Genomic DNA, 20,552 nt, shown 5'->3' on the forward strand with positions numbered 1-20,552 from the left:
CCATAAAACAAAATAATATCCTGATAATAGGGGTCCCAGAAGATGAAGAGCAGGAGAAAGGGACAGAGGTTTATTTGAACAAATTATAGCTGAAAACTTCCCTAATCTGGTGAAGGAAACAGGCATTCAAGTCCAGGAAGCACAGAGATGCCCCCCTTAAAATGAATAAAAATAGGTCAACACATGGACATATTATAGTGAAACCTGATAATTTCAAAGCTAAAGCAAGAATCTTGAAAGCAGGGGCGCCTGGGTGGCACAGTGGTTAAGCGTCTGCCTTCGGCTCAGGGCGTGATCGCAGTGTTCTGGGATCGAGCCCCACATCAGCCTCCTCCACTAGGAGCCTGCTTCTTCCTCTCCCACTCCCCCTGCTTGTGTTCCCTCTCTCGCTGGCCTGTCTCTGTCAAATAAATAAATAAAATCTAAAAAAAAAAAAAAAAGAATCTTGAAAGCAGCTTGGGGCAAGAGGTCCTTAAACTACAAGGGTAGAAACATAGGGCTGGCAGCAGACCTGTCCACAGAGACCTGGCAGGCCAGAAAGGACTGGCATGATATATTCAACATGCCAAATGGGAAAAATATGCATCCAAGAATACTTCATCCAGAAAAATTGTCATTCAAAATAGAAGGAGAGATAAAGAGTTTCCAGGACAAACAAAAACTAAAGCAATTCATGAACACTAAACCAGGCCTATAAGAAATATTAAAAGGGATCCTTTCAGTGAAGAGAGGGCCCAAAAGTAACAAAGATCAAAAAGGAACAGAGACAATCTACAGGAATAGTGACTTTACAGGTAATATAATGACACTAAAATCATATCTTTCAATAATTACTCTGAATGTAAATGGACTAAATGCTCCAATCAAAAGACATAAGGTATCAGAATGGATAAAGACAAAAAAAAAAAAGAAGGACCTACAGATATGCTGTTTACAAGAGACTCTTTTAGACCCAGACACCTCCAGATGGAAAGTAAGGGGGTAGAGAACCATTTAACATGCCAAAGGACATCAAAAGAAAACTGAAGTAGCCATTCTTACATCAGAAAAACTAGATTTTAAACCAAAGACTGTACTAAGAGATGAAGAAGGACACTACATAATAACAAAAGGGTCTATCCAACAAGATCTAACAACTGTAAATATTTATGCCCCCAGCTTGGGAGTATCCAAATATATAAACCAATTAATAATAAAATTAAAGAAACACATTGATAATAATGCAATAATAGTAGGGGACTTTAACACTCCACTCATAGCAATGGAAAGATCATCTAAGCAGAAGATCAAGGAAATAAGGGCTTTGAAAGACACACTGGACCAGATGGACTTCACAGATATATTCAGAGCATTCAGAGCATTCAGAAGAATCCATTCTTCTTGAGGGCATATGGAACATTCTCCAGAACAGATCACATACTGGGGCACAAATCAGGTCTCAACTGGTACAAAAAGATTGGCATTATTTCATGCATATTTTTAGAACACAAAATTTTAAAACTTGAAGCCACCTACAAGAAAACGTTTGGAAGGACCACAAATACATGGAGGTTAAAGAGCATTCTATGAAAGAATGAATGGGTCAACTAGGAAATGTAAAGAGAAGTTTAAAAAATACATGGGAGGAGGGGCGTCTGGGTGGCTCAGTCGTTAAGCGTCTGCCTTTGGCTCAGGGTGTGATCCCAGCATTCTGGGATCAAGCCCCACATCAGGCTCCTCCACTGGGAACCTGCTTCTTCCTCTCCCACTCCCCCTGCTTGTGTTGCCTCTCTCGCTGGCTCTCTCTTTCTGTCAAATAAATAAAGTAAAATCTTAAAAAAAAAAAATACATGGGAGGGGCACATGGGTGGCTCAGTCATTAAACGTCTGCCTTTGGCTCAGGTCATGATCCCAGGGTCCTGAGATCGAGCCCCACATTGGGCTCCCTGCTCAGTGGGAGTCTGCTTCTCCCCTCCCTCTGCCTGTTGCTCCCCCTGCTTGCGCTCTTTCTCTCTGTCAAATAAATAAATAAAATCTTTATAAATAAATAAATAAATAAATAAATAAATAAATAAATAATAAAATGACATAAAATAAATACATGGGAGCAAATGAAAATGAAAGCACAACAGTTCAGAACCTTTGGGATGCAGCAAAAGTGGTCCTCGGAGGGAGGTATATAGCAATACAAGCCTTTCTCAAGAAATAAGAAAAGTCTCAAATACACAACCTAAACTTACACCTAAAGGAGCTGGAAAAAGAACAACAAATAAAGCCTAAATTCAGGAGAAGAAGAGAAATAATAAAGATTAGAACAAAAATCAAAGTATAGAAATAAAAAAAAAACAGAGTAGAATAGAACAATGAAACTAAGAACTGGTTCTTTGAAAGAATTAATAAAATCGATAAACCCCTAGCCAGATTTATCAAAAAGAAAAGAGAAAAGACCCAAATAAACATAACCATGAATGAAAGGGGAGAGATCTCAACCAATACCACAGAAATACAAATGATTATAAGGGAATATTATGAACAATTATATGTCAAGAAATTAAGCGGTCTGGAAGAAATGGATAAATTCCTAGAAACATATAAGCTACCAAAACTGAAACAGGAAGAAATAGAAAACCTGAACAGACCAATAACCAGCAAAGAAATTGAATCAGTAATCAAAAATCTCCCAAAAAACAAGAATCCAGGGGGCCAGATGGCCTCCCAGCAGAATTCTACCAAACATTTAAAGAAGAATTAATACCTATTCTTCTAAATCTATTTCAAAAAATAGAAATGGAAAGAAATCTTCTAAACTCCTTCTATGAAGCCAGCATTACCTTGATGCTAAAACCAGACAAAGACCCCATTAAAAGGAGAATTATAGACCTATCACTGATGAACATGGATTAAAAAAATTCTCACCAAGCTACTCACTAATAGGATCCAACAGTACATTCAAAGGATTAATCACCACGACCAAGTGGAATTTATTCCTGGGCTGCAAGGGTGGTTGAAGATCTGCAAATCAATCGGTGTAATACAGCACATTAATAAAAGAAAGGATGAGAATCTAATGATCCTCACAACAGATGCAGAAAAAGCATTTGACAAAATACAGCATCCTACAGTGTAGGGATATAAGGAACATACCTCAAACCTCAATATCATAAAAGCCATATACGAAAATCCCACAGTGAATATCATCCTCAATAGGAAAAGACTGAGAGCTTTTCCCCTAAGGTCAGGAACACAAGGATGTCCACTCTCACCACTGTTGTTCAACATAATATTGAAAGTCTTAGCCTCAGCAATCAGACAACAAAAAGAAATAAACTGCATCCAAATCAGCAAAGAGTAAGTAAAACTCTCACTCTTCACAAACAACATGATACTCTATGTAGAAAGCTCAAAAGGCTCTACCAAAAAATTGCTGGAACTGATACAGGAATTCAGCCAAGTGGCAGGATATAAAATCAATGCACAGAAGTCAGTTGCATTTCCATACACTAACAATGAGGCAGAAGAAAGAAAAATCAAGGAATCAATCCCATTTACAATTGCACCAAAACCCATAAGATACTTAGGAGTAAACCTAACCAAAGATGTAAAGGATCTATGGTCTGAAAACTACAGAACACTTATGAAAGAAATTGAGGAAGACACAAGGAAATGGAAAAACATTCTATGCTCATGGGTTGAAAGACCAAATATTGTTAAAATGTCTATGCTACCCAAAGCAGTTACACATTCAATAAATCCCTATCAAAATACCATCAGCTTTTATCACAGAGCTGAAACAAACAATCCTGAAATTTCTACAGAACCAGAAAAGACCCTGAATACCCAAAGGAATGTTGAAAAAGAAAACCAAAGCTGGAAGCATCAAAATTCTGGACTTCAAGCTGTATTACAAAACTGTAATCATCAAAACAGTATGGCACTGGCATAAAAACAGATACATAGCTCAATAGAACAGAACAGAGAACTCAGAAATGGACCCTCAACTAATCTTTGACAGTGCAGGAAAGAATATCCCATGGAAAAAAGACAAGTCTCTTCAACAGATGGTGTTGGGAATACTGGACAGTGACATGCAGGAGAATGAAACTGGACCACTTTCTTACACCATTCACAAAAATAAACTCAAAATGGATGAAAGACCTAAATGTGATATAGGAATCCATCAAAATCCTAGAGGAGAACACAGGCAGCAACCTCTCTGACCTTGGCCACAGCAACTTCTTGCTAGACACATCTCCAAAGGCAAGCTAAACAGAAGCAAAAATGAACTATTGGGATTTCAACAAGATTAAAAGCTTTTGCACAGCAAAGGAAACAGTTGCCAAAACCAAAAGACAACCTACGGAATGGGAGAAGATATTTGCAAATATCTTATCAGATAAAAGGCTAGTATCCACAATCTATAAAGAATTTACCAAACTCAACACCCCCCCAAAAAACACAAAAAATCTGGTCAAGAAATGGACAGAAGACATGAACAGACATTTCTTCAAAGAAGACATAAAAATGACCAACAGACACATGAAAAAATACTCAAAATCGCTTGTCGTCAGGAAAATACAAATCAATACCATAATGAGATACCACCTCACACTGGTCAGAATGGCTAAAATTAACATGTCAGGAAACAACAGATGTTGGCGAGGATGTAGAGAAAGGGGAACCCTCTTACACTGTTGGTGGGAATGCAAACTGGTGCAGCCACTCTGGAAAACAGTAATGGAGGGTCCTCAAAAAGTTAAAAATAGAGCTACCCCATGACCCAGTAATTCCCCTACCAGGTATTTATCAAAAGGATCCAACCATAGTGATTTGAAGGGGCACTTACACCCCAATGTTTATAGCAGCAATGTTCACAATAGCCAAAATATGGAAAGAGCCCAGAAGTCCATCAGCTGACAACACAGACAAACAGATAAAGAAGATATGCTATATATGCATATATACATAATGGAATATTACTCAGCCATCAAAAAGAATGAAATCTGGGGCGCCTGGGTGGCATCTGCCTTTGGCTCAGGGCGTGATCCCAGGGTCCTGGGATTGAGCCCCGCATCGGGCTCCCTGCTCTGCTGGGAGCCTGCTTCTTCCTACTCCCCCTGCTTGTGTTGCCTCTCTTGCTGGCTCTCTCTGTCAAATAAATAAAATAAAATCTTAAAAAAAAAAAAAGAATGAAATCTCACCATTTGCAGCAAAGTGGATGGAACTAGAGGGTATTATGCTAAGTGAAATAAGTCAGTCAGAGAAAGGCAGATATCATATGATTTCAATCATATACGAAACAAAACAAATGAACATGGGGAAGGGAAGGATAAATAAAATGAGAGAGGGAGGCAAACCATAAGAGACTTTTAAGTATAGGGAACAAATGAGGATTGCTAGACGGGAGGTGAGTGGGGGGATGGGGTAACTAAGTGATGAGCAATAAGGAGGGCATTTGCAGTAATGAGAACTGGGTATTGTATGCAACTAATGAATCACTGAATTCTAGCTCTGAAACAAATAATAGAGTATATGCTAATTAAACTGAATTTAAAAATTTTTTTTTAAAAATCTGTGGTAGCCTTATGTGAGTTCCCTTATATGTAACAAGTTGCTTCTTTCTTGCTGTTTTTAAGATTTTCTCCTTGTCTTTACCTTTTGACAAATTAATATTGCTGTGTCCCAGTGTAAGTCTCTTTGGATTAATTTTATTTGGCACTCTCTGGGCTTCCTGGATCTGGATGTCTGTTTCATTCCTTAAGCTAGGTAAGTTTTCAGTCATAAATTTCTTTGAATAAGCCTTATGCTCCCTTTTCTCTTCTCCTTCCAGGATCTCTATAATGTGTATATTCATCTGTTTGATTTGTCCCATATGGTGCCCCATAAATCCCCTAAGCTATCAGCACACGTTTTTCCATTCTTTTTTTGTTTTTCTCTTATGATTGGATGAATTCTACCACCCTGTCTTTGAGTTTACAGATTATTTTTTCTACTTCATCAACTCTACTGTTGAGTCCCTCTACTGGATTTTTCAGTTCAATTATTATATTCTTCAGCTCTATGGTTTCTGTTTGGTACTTTTTTATATTTTCTATTTCTTTGTTTAAATTCTCACTTTGCTTATGCATTGCACTCCTGACCTCAGTAAGTACCTCTATGATGATTATGTTGAACTCTCTATAAGGCAAAGCACTTATTTACATTTCATTAAGATCTGCTTCTGGAGTTTCTTCTTCTTTTGTTTGGAACTTATTCCTCTGTGGGTTTTTTATTTTATTTTATTTGACTCTGTTAATTTCTGTGTATTAGATAAAACAGCCATCTCTCCCCATCTTGACAGAATGATCTCATGTACGAGATGAGCCTTGTTGATTAGCCCAGCCCAAGTTCCTAGCTGTCTCTCAAACTTTTGTGATTTTCTAAGCTGTCTTCTTTGTTGAGCATGTGCTAAGAGCTGACGTGTCTCAAAGGAGAGGATAACAATCAACTTACTAGATGCAGACTGATTAGAGGCGGGACTCTCAGGCACCAGCAAGGAAAGTATGTTGTTAAGCTCCTTCCAGGGAGAAACTGGGAGATGAGCATTTTAGCTTGCTTCGCCTGTGCTGGGCCCAGGTATATACAGCCACAGCGTGGGGAGGAGATGCTTCTGTGCTTGTTAAGGACTCTCTCTTTGCTAAGATACTGTAATACTCATGAATACAGGTGCCATTGGCTATTAAAACCAGGTGATCCAGCAGCCTGTTTCTCAGGTCACTACTGCAAAAGCTAGGCACCAGATATGTGAACAAGTTCTAACCAGGGAGATGCTGGGGACTTGGTTTTATTATTGGAGTGAACTGAAAGAAGGTGTGAAATGTGTCTGCCAGCTTCCCAGGACTGGAAAGATTGAAGCCAGCCTCTCGTTGCCTCCTAAATTAGAAGCCTGGCCCTCAGGCAGCAACTTTTAAAGTTGCAGATATACTTCTTTGGGCATAGATAGACTGGGACATGGATGATTTTGCCTTTCCCTCTGTGCTGAGCCCTGGGGGGACAGTCATGATTAGTGTTCATGAGGCCACTACAATTTTTTTTTTTAATAGTCTTGTGGGTCTCATGGGCACAGTTTTCAGAGCTAGGTGTTTGGAATACCATACCTCCAGTGGGAGTCTTCGAAGTTGGGGCGCTAGAGGTGGGGTCCCATTCCTCCACTCCTCAGGGAGTAGCTAGGAGCTGAGGGTTCCCTCTCGATTGTGACAGTATATTAGGGGGTGAAGTTTATGGTTAGAACGTGTCTCAGGCTTTCTCACCTATTTTGATGTGGATATTTTTTCATTCTCACAATAAGTAGAGTCACTCAGCTAGTTTCTGGACTATTTCAGAGGGAATTGCTGTGGGTGGCTGTACATTTGGGGTATGTGTGGGAGGAAGGGAGTTCAGGAGTCTCCTGTGTCACCACCTTGATCAACTCCAAACTAAACTCTCAATTCCTTTCATTTATTTTTAGAGAAATCTTAAATTATGTTTCCTGGAAGCATTGCACTTTGTTATAATACCTCCTAAGACAAAATGGCCGGAGCAGAATCACAAAAACAAACACTTTAATTGTGCTCCTACCAGTATGAAGAAATGTGGTAATGTCACTCATCGTAATAAAACCCAAGTCTTCAAAACCATTGGCAGTAGATGTCACAGATTTGATTTAGGTTAAGGCTGCCATCAAAAGCATCCTCAATCTCTTGCACACGAACTGCCATTAGGATGGGTCTCTTCCTATCTGCATTTGTTCTTTCAGCTTTGTTGCTGTTTTTTGCTGCTGGTTTTAATGCAGGGACTTTATGATTCCTGTGTGCTGACTTCGGCCTACTGTGATACAGCAGATCCCATCATTTGGTGGATGAGTCCTCCTTTCCCACACCGTCTCATCTAGACCTTCGACAAGCACAGCTTCTGGTACCTTCCCTCAGAAGAGGATCGGTCAGAGCAAAGCCAACAACAGAGCCCCCATATTCATTGAACAATCCTGGAAAGTCCTCCGCAAGGACAAAGAAGATATCTTTTTCGTCACCAGTATGTATCCAGAGCCTAGCACAGGATCTGGCACAAGGTACCCACTCAAAATAACGTGTTCATTCTGATCTAAGTTTGAAAAGTCTAACTTCTCATGCACTTCAAGCTTGAGCTCCCCCTTAAGTATGTAGGCTCCACCTTGACCAGTTTGGATAGGAATCTCTTTGAGAACACAAAAACAAAATAGGGGTTCAAAAGCTCTGCTTTCTCCCCATATCCAGTTACATCTGTCCTAAGAATTCTGTTTCTCTCATGTTCACTTTCTCACGTAAGAAATGTACTAGAAACAAATTACAATGACCCTTCTAAAGCTATGGGTACTCATTTTCACTATTTAATTCCTGTGATTGCTCCTATATTGTATCAAATCATTCTCTCACCACCAAAGGAATTTAAAATGGTTAATGATATAAGAAAGTGAGAAGAGCATGGGATTTGGAAGCAGAAGGTTTAAGTCTGGGTTATTCTATTGCATGATCTGACTGTCCACCTGTGATCTCAAATCAGTAATTTAACCTAAGTCATCTTTCCTCATCCGCAAAATGAGAATAAGATTAATAGTTTCTAACATGGTGATATAAGAAATAAACATAAAAAAGCTGTGTATATAAATATTATGTTTTTCTAGCTTTTGTTACTAACCCATACTCTATTTTTATCTTTATTTATTCATTGTCTCTTACCACTAAAATATAAACTCTAAAAGTTTCACTTTTATAGATTTCGTTCACTGCTTTATACACAATGCCTGGAAAAGTACCTAACTGGTACATAGTAGATGCTAAAAACACTTACCTGACTGACTCAATAAATAAACAAATGACCTTATTTTCAGAACTTTGCTAATTATAGACAGCATATCACTTTTAACTCTAGACTCTGCTGGTTTTATTGCTCCCCCCCTCCCTTCTTCCTCCATTATCATAATGTTAGCATCTATCGGAGTGTTTATTTTGCCCTGGGAATTACAGTCTTTCTTCATATTCTCTTGGAATGCACTCACCCCAATCCCTGCACAGCTCTGAGCTACCTGTACTACTTCCTGATGTTGGCCCAGTCATTATAAGGCTGGATACATCTCCCTTTATACTTTTATCTAAATGTTAGTGTTGTCTCAGACCACAGGGGAAGAGAATCAGGGATTTAACAGTTTTTAGAATTCCAGACATTATTTTATATTGATGGTAATTAACATATTCTTCTTTTGCTCCTAATACTATATATTTCAGTCCTGTGAAAAATGAAACATGTATGCATGGATCTCAGCTGGGGGTAGAAACCAGTGCCACCCTCTGACCTCCAGTTACCCACTAACAGTTTTATGGCAATTAGCACTTCCTATCTTGCATTTATTTACATTCCCTGTCTTTCTCACTGGATTATAAGTAGTTACAGGTGAATGGGGCTATGAGTAAAGGGTTAACAAAACCTCTCTCTTTGCCCATGCAAACTAACTTCAGGTCTACCTGAAAACCAGATAAAGGCAGACTGTTATCCACGTTATCAGGTAGATTGCTATGATTAAGATGACCTCTGATAAGCAAATCAGATCTGGACTGGAGAACTACCAATGATAACATAAATCCCTAGTATAGGTCTAGCTTTCTGCATGCAGTGTATCTTGAAACCAAGAGTTCCCTTCAGCAGACCTGGAATCTATACCTATAAAGCTGTGACAAAGGACACTGGTTGGCTCCTCCCCTGAGACTGAGGCTTCTCTGCAAGGATGGTTCCCATTCCTTAAAACCTGAGCGTCACTTGGGGTAGGGTATAGCCCCTGGACTGCTGTGAGGATTCCTACTGATGCTGCCCTGCTAGTGTGCCACGTTTCTCATTCTGTATCCTTCTAAGGGGCTACGGGCCAGGCATTGTAAGCATTTGAACTTGATTTAGTTACACCCCACACCCCCTAGAGCAGGCATTTCAAGGGCATAACAGATCAAAGTCTTAACTGAACTAAAGAACTTCCCCCCAAAATGAGCTAGAGATCCTAGCGTAAGCAAGAATCAAAACATATGCCATCTCTGGAATGTCCTTACCTGAATGGATAAGAGTGTATCATAAGTTGCTTTCTTTATATGCTTCATGTGGACAGTGGAAAGTACTGTGGAGGAAAAGGAGACACTGTGTATAAGGTCCTCCTACCAGCACGGTTGAGCAGAGACAGAAGATATTCCCAGACACAGGATGAAGACCTGGGCCTCCACACCTTCTGCACATACACCTCACAGGTAGTTCTCATTAACACTTTATTGACTGTGGTTAATAATAAAGATAGGATCCTGCATGTGGGTCCAAACCTGCTCCATACAAAGTGCTTTCCCATACATCCCTTCACTTAGCATTTACAATGAATGACGCAGACAATAAGGGCAGTTAAGATAAAATCACATTATGCTGACGAATAAATGAAAGCCAAATGAAGAAACTCAGCCCAGAGAGATGAATAGCCTAAGACCTAAAACTTGACTATAGATCTCATGACTTCTAATTCAGAACACTGTCCTGCCTCTCCTACGAGATGAAAGATGCCAAAAGATGGGAGGAAGGCCAACAGAGGAGAACATGCCTGACAAGCTGTTTGGGTGAAAGGACTGCAAATAGCACTGTTCTCCGGTTCTATTTGTCTGCACGTTGCCTTTTTCCATTTTCAAAAATACCAATCCATATTTCTTCCTTATAATTCTATTCCATGTTTCCCTACTATGCTTATTCCCCAAACTTATTTATCCCCTGAGCTCCTGGGGCTCGGTCCACGACAGTACTATTTCTCTGACACTGCCTCCACTTCCTGTTGTTCAGACATGGCCATTTGGCAATGACAAAGATAGTCTTTACTTTGGTCCCAGCCAGGCCCAGAGGACTGGAAAGGATGGAGCAAGCGTTCAGCATTGTTGGTGCTCTAGGGTAACAGCTGGTGGGGTAGCAAGGTAAGGACTGGTTCCTTAACTCAGCCCCACCACTTTTTCCTAAAAACTATGGGGCCTCAGGGCACCTGGGTGGCTCAGTCTGTTAAGCATCCGACTTCAGCTCAGGTTGTGATCTCGGGGTCCCAGGGATCAGGCCCCCCGTCAGGCTCCGTGCTCAGTGGGGAGCCTGCTTCTCCCACTCCCTCTTCTGCCCATCCCCCATTTGTGGGTGTACATGCTCTCATGCTCTCTCTCTCTCTCTCAAATAAATAAAATCTTTACAAAGAAAACTATGGGGAAAAATAAAGCATCAGAAGGACTACTGTTCTGTTTCAGACTTCACTAGTACAGGAAATAAAGAGAAATTGTACCCCGTTTTAAGTGGCCTCTTGTCAGTTCTGCTCCATCATCAGCAGTCATAAGCAGCACCTTGATTCCTCTTGTGATCAGGGCCTATGGAGAAATTTGGTAAGGTAAATGAACTGTCCCTGGTCCCATGGAATGGCTTCTCTCTAGAAAAAAATGATGGTGATAAAAACACTGGAATGAAGCTAAGGAATGGAGAAAAAGTTCTAATTCCCTCATCCAACTACTTGTAAGTTAGTAAATTAGAACAAAAAACATCATCCCTGCCTCAGCCACACTCAGAAAGGCCAGACTGACAATTAAAATATCAGACCTAAAGGAAGAGGCAGTGGGACTGTTTGCATTCACCTTAATACAAGTGCTTTCCCCTAAGGGCCTGAATCCCAGATTTTGTCTAGTGCATCAAAGAATTTAAGACAAACCCCGTCCTCCACACTCATGCTCGAATTAACCACATGCCGTGGACCTAATTCACAGGATGGACTAGGAAACACACACACTGCTGGTTTTCCTTTGGTCTATGGCAAGCGCAAGTAAATTTTTGTTTAGTCAATCCTTATGGTCACACTTGTTGCTGCATGAGACTTTAATGTCTCTAAATAAAAATAAATCCAAGAGAGTCTAAATCAAAGAAAGACAGAAGAGGCTAAGAAACTTATCTACTTGAAAGGTCAAATACTGAGACTATGACCATGAATACTGAGAAAAGCCAAAGGTATGCCTTCCAGGGTCTGTGGGTGACAATATCCTGAAGGTGAAACTATTCCTGCAATTATCCTAGGGCTGCTTGTTGGGTATGAGAAGGTGGTTTGCTTCTCCTGAACTCTTCTGTAACACAGCGAAGGCTGAGAGGTGAACAGAACGAGTGAGAGGAGACAGCATGTCATATATTAATTACAGTCAACCTTCCACTACCATAGGTCCAATAAGACACAATGTTTCACCCCTTTAGTCCCAGCAAGCAATAGGGCCTATTGGTAGGTGACCATATAACTTTTCATCTAAATTAGAACACTTGATAATGAAAAGGGTGTTAACCGGGGTTCATGGACCACTACTCACAGGGATAGCAATAGGTTCCACTTCCAGGACAGTGGGCTATTTTGTTTCAGACTAACCATCCTGCTAATAGCAACTAGATGAACTGGACAAAAAAAAATTTTTTTTAACTTGAAGATACTAGATATATCAAGACAGGACTTGAGGAGTCAGGTTTCAGAGAGGTAGGCAGCCTAGAGAGGTGAATACAGCACGCCTCATATTTTTCCTTGAGACATTGTCTGATTCCCCAAGCATCAGCTGAGAGGCTGAAAAGCTGAGTAGATTACCCAGCAATTTATGAGATGTGGGGAAAGAAATTGCAGTTCATAGACTGCCAAAGTAGAGGAGGGGCCATAACAATTCTAGGCTTTCAGCTGGGACCCAAAGCGCTATCCCCTAGGAGAGAAGGTGAACAAGAATCCGACTTGCTCTCATAATAATTAAAGCCCAGCTCCAAATCATTTCAACTACCTTCTGGAAGCAAAAATAATCCCATATGAATAGCTTCAAATGATTTCAGTCATGTTTTCATAAATAAATTGGATTGAAAAATTATTAGGTATACCAAAAGATATTACTTTACTGAAACCATGAGAAAAACAAACAACAGAACAGATACATAGGAAATTAGACATTAGGTTTCTTAAACATAGCTTTGAAATAATTATAATTAATATGTTCAAGGAATTTTTTTTAAATGGAAAAATTTTGGCCAAAAAAAGGAAACCATAGAAAAGAATCAAATGAAAATTCTAGAGCTAAAAATCACTATATCTGAAACTAAACCTAGGTTTAACATCAAATTAGACAAAGCTGCAGAGAAAATTCATAGATTACAAGATATCTTAGAAAAAATCATCCAGAAAAGAGCAAAACAGATATGATGAAAATATCTAATTTTGTATAACAGAAGTCCTAGAGGAGAGGAGAGAAAAAAATGGTGCTGACAGTTGCTGAAGATTTTCCAAAACCAATGAAGACTTCAAGCCACATAATAAAGGGTGCAAACAAATGTAAGCAGAATAAGAGCAGAAAGAAAACCACACCTAGCCAAATCTTCGTAAAGTTGAGAAAACCAAAAAATAAATCTTAAAAGGAACAAGAAGAAAAATACATTTTACCTTCAAAGGAACAATAATCTTATCAATACTTAACTTCTTCATAAAAACAATGTACACTAGAGAATCAGCAAAGAAAATGATTGCCAACCTAGAATTCTAAATAAAGTACAAATATCCTTCAAAATGATGATGAGCTAGGCACATTTTCAGGCAAACAAAAGGTGAGAGAATTTGTTAATAGCATACCTGCAACAAAGAAAATACAAATAGGTGTTCTTTAGGCAGAGGAAATAATAAGAGAGAGAATGCTTAGAGAGGAGAGAAGAGCAACAAAAAGTGAATTATGTGCATAAATCTAAATGACTCCATACAATAATAAAAATAATATCTTGTGGGTCGAAAATACACATAGCATTAAAAGAAATAACAACAGTACTGAGAAAAGAAAAGAGGAAAAGGCAATTAAACTATTCTCAGGTGCTTTCTTTGCCTTGGAACTGGCAAACACACTAATTTATATTAGACATTAATAGTTCCCGGACGAATAGTAGTCTCTATGGCCAATACTAAAAGAGAAGTAAAAACTGTTTAACAAGCTAATACAGGAGAAAATGGAATAATAAAAAAAAGAAAAATAGTCAATCCAAAAGAAGAAAAAAAAAGAAAAGAAAAAGGACCATAGGACAGGTAGGACAAATAGAAAGAAAGTAACAGGATGGTAGATTTAAATGCCACTGTCAGTAATTATATTAAATGTAAATAAGCCAAATACCTCATTTAAAAGACAAGAATCTTCATAACGAATTAACAAAAACAAACTCTAATTATATACTGCTTACAAGGTATGTTCCTTAAGCATATGAATCCAGAATAACTGAAAGTAAAAGGATAGAAAAGATGTATTATACAAACACCAACCAAAAGAGAGCTGTGATGTTCACAGAAAGGAAAAATATTTTAACATCATTCTTTGCCTTACATGAGAGTTGTGTACGTAGTTTCTTGTCTCCTCTCTAGGATGCAAATGCATGAAAAAATTAAACTGGACCTAATTTATCTTTATATCCCATGGTATCATGCAAGCTACAGCTATTTGGGATATGTTTGCTCCACAAACTAACAAACTGAGAAAATAAATATGTAAATATGGAGGAAAATTAAAGGAGCACTTACCTTTTTAATATATGGCATGTATCTTTTATCCTGATGATATGAACCATATTCATTCTCAACCTGCAGAGCAATGATGGGGCCTCCCTTTCCATACTGAGGATCAAGGAGACCAGAGTTTGAGAGTGAAGTTACTGATGGGAAAGGCTGTATTTTCTCTATTTGCTGTTGTACATACATATTTAGAGTGCCATAAAAATAACATATTCCAAAACTCACCTCCAAGTTACACTATAGTTCAGACAATTTCTCTCACTCTACAGTCAGCAGTCAATTTCTTCTAGAATCCTACCTTTTCTAGTACTCCTTATTAATGGACTCCTACCTTTTTCCCTCCTGATTCAATGCATTAAGCATGACGCTTCAAACCTCCACTTCCATCCTTTCTACCTTAGCACCAGTTAAATGAGTCAAGTGTCTCTCATCCTAAGAGTCGTCTCACCTCCTTCCCACTTCTCAGGAACTTCACTCTTTTTGGACTACCCTTCTGCTTCTGTATCATCATCTCCTTCTTTACTAAACCCTCCCCATCATCATTTAAATTGACTCAAAGTCCTCTGTTAAAAATAACTTGCCTGGACCACTTCCCCTTCCACTGTCTTGCCCTCTTCACCTTCATGGACAAACTCTGAAATATTCCTGTACTAACACTTGACTTCTTATTCTCTCATTTACTCTTTTACTCATTTCTATTCTTTCCATTCCACCTACATGATTAACATTACCTTCTGTTAAGTTCAAATGATAAATTTCAATCCAAATTTACTGCCTCTCTGAGCAACATTTGACATCCTTGGCTACCTTCTCCTTCTTGACAACCTCTCTTCTGTGGTCTCCTATTGCTGTCTCCTAGTTTCTAGCCTGCCTCCCTGGTCACTACTCTTCAGTTTCTTTTGTGAGCTCCTCTTGCCCTACCCACCTTTTAAATGTTGATGTTTCTCATAGTTCTCTATTAATCCCAACTTTGTGCTGAATCACATCCCCTTCTGCTCTCCTAATTATGCCCTCTTGCAGATATCTTCACATTTCCCATCCCTACTGACTCCTATCTATTGATGGTAACATGCTCAGTCATCTCCTATCTTTAAAATTCTCTCCAGTCCAGCCAATATATTTCCTCTTCACATCTTGCACCTACCACACCCTAGTCAAGCTTCATCGTGCCACTTTGGCACCTCCTCAACCTAATCTTGGAGATACGTGGGCAAGCATGAGGTACTACTCCCAGCATATAGGAACAGAAATAGTGTTGACTTCTAAGAATTAAACTCCGTACCAACCATGCAAGTAAGAATCTGGACAACACTCAGGACTATGTCTAAGTGCCACTGAAGTGTTTGCACATCAAAACCTGTGTTCAACGTGGCTCAGGAGCAACTGGGTGGAAAGAGTTGAAATGGGAGAATTTTTAGCAAGCAAGGAATAACTGACTGCATTGTATCCTGATAGGGAAAAAAGGACAAAAGGCCCAAAAAAGTGTTTCTCAAACCTTTAAATGTCACCCTCTGCTGACACTGAAAAACTTATTCAAAACCTGCTTCTCTCTTCCCCTTTCCCATCCATCCAATTATGAATCTAGCAGATTAGAGAATATATATGGAAAGAGGGAAGATCCAGAAATTGACAGTACTGGGGTTAGCAAGAGACTCAGAACCAGACTGATACAACTGAAAGTTCTAAAAAGCAGCTACTCAGTTGCAAGTACTGATTCATAACGCCATGATAAAATGCTTTTGAGGCCTCCCAACCTCCTCAGACCCTGTTTTTCTGCTCGCTAAGCAAGGTTCTGATTATTAATTTAGTTTTCCAGGAGTTTCAAGACTGACAGGTCTGATCTGGAGTGGGCTGAGTACTCTAATTCAATGCTGTCAAGCAGAACTTTCTGATGATGAAAATATTCTGTGTTTGCATTGTTCAATATGGTAGCAACCATCCACACATGCCTACTGAGCGCTAAAAATGTGTCTACTGTAAAGGAAGAAACAAATTTTTAATTTTCTTTGATTTATTTAAGTTTAAATAACCACATGTGGCTATGGCTACTATACTGGACAGCACAGCTCTAATCTTTGTAAAGGATAATCACTACAACCCCCAAATGACACACTGATTCACACTCTTCAGTCACTTAGTGGTTTTAACAGCTTTCCTGAGTCTGATTAACTCTGAGATACTCACAATGTTAGGAACCAACTCTCCTTAGTAAATTCAAATTCACACTCTGTGAAGCCCTCTCCTACCCACAGACAAGTTTGCCATTGCCTCCATTCAATCTATGATAACATCTCCTTCAAATGATTACTATGGCAGTGAAATATGCTAGGTAAATGCTGATTGCCTCACAGAAAGCTTGATACCTAATAGATGTTATATTTGTGTTCACTCCTTCTGCTCATTTTCTATCTATTATATAGTCCTTTAAATATTTTCCAACCATTTTTGAAATATAGTAGCACTAAACAATGATTATATTTGGCACCATGGTTTTATTATGGTGGAGGGATGTTAAAAAATAAATTGCAACTTCTACAAAATCGCTGACCTAAGGTCACCCATCTAATCTATTATGTGTGAAGGGCTGACAAGTAGCTACCTTTAGCAGCCAAATTAAGACATTTTAAGGACTATCATTAATTTCCCATTTGTGGTGACTGAGGGCAAAGATACAACGGAGAAAACAAAAATATACAGAGTGCAATTTTAAGCTGCCAGAGAAAAGGCTTCCTGGTGGGCAGCAAGTAGGAAACAGGCACAAAAGCAAGGTAATAAAAACCTAATATTTCTTAAATAAGGAATTGGAACGAGCTGCTATACACACTTCTGCTTCTGTGTGATAGAAAATAGGCTAGCCCTAACCAAGAAATCAATTGAGGCAATGACTTCCCTTGGTCATAGGAATGGGGAATTTGGATTTACCTGGAGTTGAACTATCTTGGGAATTATCTTATCAAAATAGAGATTCACTGCTTTAGTGAAGCCCCTGTAAGTTGTTCGCAGCTTCATTTTTGGATCCCGGAGTAACCAGCTAGGATTGAAAAGGTAGGAATCATTCTTGGGGTAGGAAACAGCAATAAGAAATACTCAAGCATGAGGCTGGAAAACAAGGACAGACACACTGGAACAGTATATTGTGAGATCTTAATCCATCTCTAAAAAAAGCAATCTGCATTCTAGTTGCAAATAGCTCAGCACCTTAGCCACCACCTCTTTCCTCAAAATACACATCAGAGTTGTGTAATGAGGAAATGAGCCAGAGCAGAGTCATCAAACTGCAGCCCACAGGCCAAATCAGAGCCATTGTCCGTTTCTGTAAATAAAGTTCTATTGGAACACAGCCACGCCCATTTATTTACATACTGTCACAGCTGTGTTCATGCTACAAGAGCAGGATTGAGTAGTCACAACAGACAGTGTACGTGGCTCTCAAAGCTGAAAATATTATCTGGCCTTTTACAGAAAAGGTTTGCCAACCCCTAGTCTGGAGTGAGACTTTTATAAAGCTGTTTTAAAGTTTTTAAAAAATCCTCTTTGACGGAGTATTATTTAGCCATAAAAGGGGAATGAAGAACTGTATGCTACAACATGGGTGAACTTTGAAAATATAATGCTAAGCAAAGAAGCCAGTTACGAAAGGTCACATATTCTATAATTCCATTCATGTGAAATACACAGAATAGGCAAACCAACAGGGTCTGAAAGCAAACTGGTGGTTGCCAGGGGCTGGGGGAGGGAATAATGGGAGAAGACTGGGCATAGGACTTCCTTTTTGGGTGGCAAAAAAGTCTGGCGCTAGAGAATGGTGATGGTTGTTCAGCATTTTTGATGTACTTAATTGCCACAAAACTGTACACTTCCAAATGGTAAATATGTTATGTGTATTTTACTATAGTAAAAAATGACTGGAAGCTAAAAAGGGAAAACCCCTCTTCAAAAAGAGATAATTGACCCAATTTCTTACTATTTGTACCTCCATCACAAAAACTAGAACTTACAAAGGTATTGTTTAAGTGGCAGCCACAAGCTTTTACTAAAATAAAAAAAAGTACTCTATATTATTTACACTGCAGAAATGAGATGGAGGTTTATGTAAAACAAACACATACTATATAATAATCAAAGTTCATTTTCTATGTCATTAAATGGGAAAGCAGTATAGTTTAAAAATGTACACAGAAAACCAGCAAAACCCTTTGCTCTAACTTGCATTTTAATGTGCTAGGGGCCCATATGGAGTCATGGCCAGGGGCCTCAGATAACAACTTACCTGGGTAAGCCTCCAAGGTCTAAGTCGCTACCGATATAGGGGCCTGGACACAGAATGACCCACAGCCCCACATCCGAAGCCATGGCTATAAAAGCCCTGGGAAGTGAAGCAATAAGGAACATTTATTATTCAGGCTGAGAACTGGAATCACTACTCTTTAGCTCCCTGAGGTCTCTTCTGAGGTTAGAATGGGTAGAACTCCCAGCCTGGTCTACAAAAGTCCTCGTAGGTGACATGAACCAGGGGCACAAGGAGCCCTACACTCAATAACGAAGGGGCTCATTCAAGGTGCTAGAAAACAAGACAGGAAGAGAAAGTCCAGAAGCCCATTCCTCCCCATGTAACGGGCACCACTGTGCCAGAAAGCCGTGCTAAGGCAGACTCTTACAAATCTTGTTCCTCCTTCTTCTGTGTCTCCTACTTTTAGTCGTCACCAAATCATGCTTATTCCTCCGACTTAATGTTTTCAAACATGAAACTCCTCTTAATTTCTAGTTCTACCACATTTATTATAGAACTCATCATTTCACACCGGAGTTATTACAGTGGTTTTCTGACTGCTTTCCTTCCTTCTTCTTACCTCCTTCCAGTGCTTCTCCAGTCACATCAATAATCATTATCAACAACAAAAATAGGAGTTAATTTTTACCTTGTATCAGCATCTGGCACTACAGTCTTCTTTAAGACTATTACTTTATTTGACAATTCAGTGAGATAAGTATCAATATTGTGTCCATTTTACTGATAAGGAAATAAAAGCTTAAACAAGTCAGAGCTTCCTAAAGGTCATATTTTCAGTAAATGTAAGAACTAAAAGTACAATCAGGCAGAGAGCTTCCAGAAATGAAATATCAACTCCTATATTATTCTGCCTCTTTAAAATACTGCTGGAACAATCTTTCTAAATGCACAAACTTGCCAAATTAAAATTCTTCAAATGACTCCCAATGACTTCAGAAAAGATTCCAAATTGTGAAACACAGTAAATACAAAGGCAAGACGTGGTCTACTATCTATTCAGCTTTATTTTTTGGCATTTTCTCTACTTAAACTAATAGGAGAACCAGACAGCATTATTTGAAGTTCCTAGAATATATAACATATGACAGAAAGTCAATCACCAAGACCATTGCCTTTTCTTCCTGGGCACACAGCTGGACTACATTTCCCAGCCTCCCACACATTGAGGTGTTGCTATGTGACTGACTTCAAGCCAACAGAATGTGAACAGGGGCAATGTGTTCCAATTTCCTAAAAAGATTCTCCCTGCTCTCTCTTCCACTTGCTGACTTGATGCAGATAAGAGTAGCAGCCTGGAAGCTGTGTGATGAAGATGGTGAAGCCACAGATAGAAAGACCCTGAATCTCTCAATTATTTCTTGGAAGAGAGACATAATGCTTACCAGGAATACCTATTTTAAATTTTACTTAAATGAAAATAAACCTTTATTGCTAAAGACATTGAGGCTTACTTGTTACAGCAGCTAACATCACCTAAACTAAATTAAAAATGTTCTCTCACATCTCTGACTTTGCCCTTGCTGGACCCTCTGCCTAAAATACCACTCAGCCCCCTCAAGCAAACTCCTGCTCAACATTTTAATTTCCTTCAGCTATAACTTCACTGTTGTCTTCCCTGATCTGTTCCCATAGTTTGAGTTGTGTGTTTTAGGGAGTATCTTTTTTGTCTCCCTCTCTATAGAGAATCCTTAAGTC

At 39.1% G+C, this 20,552-nt stretch overlaps 1 protein-coding gene across 1 annotated transcript in view; it reads right to left on the reverse strand.

Moving 5' to 3' along the window:
- The window catches only part of LOC123787894 (beta-galactosidase-1-like protein 2), a 56,428-nt gene that overhangs the window by 21,071 nt on the left and 14,805 nt on the right, over nt 1–20,552 (reverse strand). The window contains exons 4-8 of the mRNA XM_045790843.2: nt 18,837–18,932; nt 17,489–17,597; nt 14,576–14,668; nt 11,306–11,387; nt 10,065–10,129 (exon numbers count right to left, since the gene is read on the reverse strand). Coding sequence (XP_045646799.2) covers nt 10,065–10,129; nt 11,306–11,387; nt 14,576–14,668; nt 17,489–17,597; nt 18,837–18,932 — 445 coding nt within the window. The remainder of the gene's footprint in view (nt 1–10,064; nt 10,130–11,305; nt 11,388–14,575; nt 14,669–17,488; nt 17,598–18,836; nt 18,933–20,552) is intronic.

The sequence above is a fragment of the Ursus americanus genome, chromosome 16 (assembly GCF_024610735.1).
Source record: "Ursus americanus isolate L20-20 chromosome 16, mUrsAme1.1.p, whole genome shotgun sequence".
In the NCBI taxonomy this organism is placed as follows: domain Eukaryota; kingdom Metazoa; phylum Chordata; class Mammalia; order Carnivora; family Ursidae; genus Ursus; species Ursus americanus.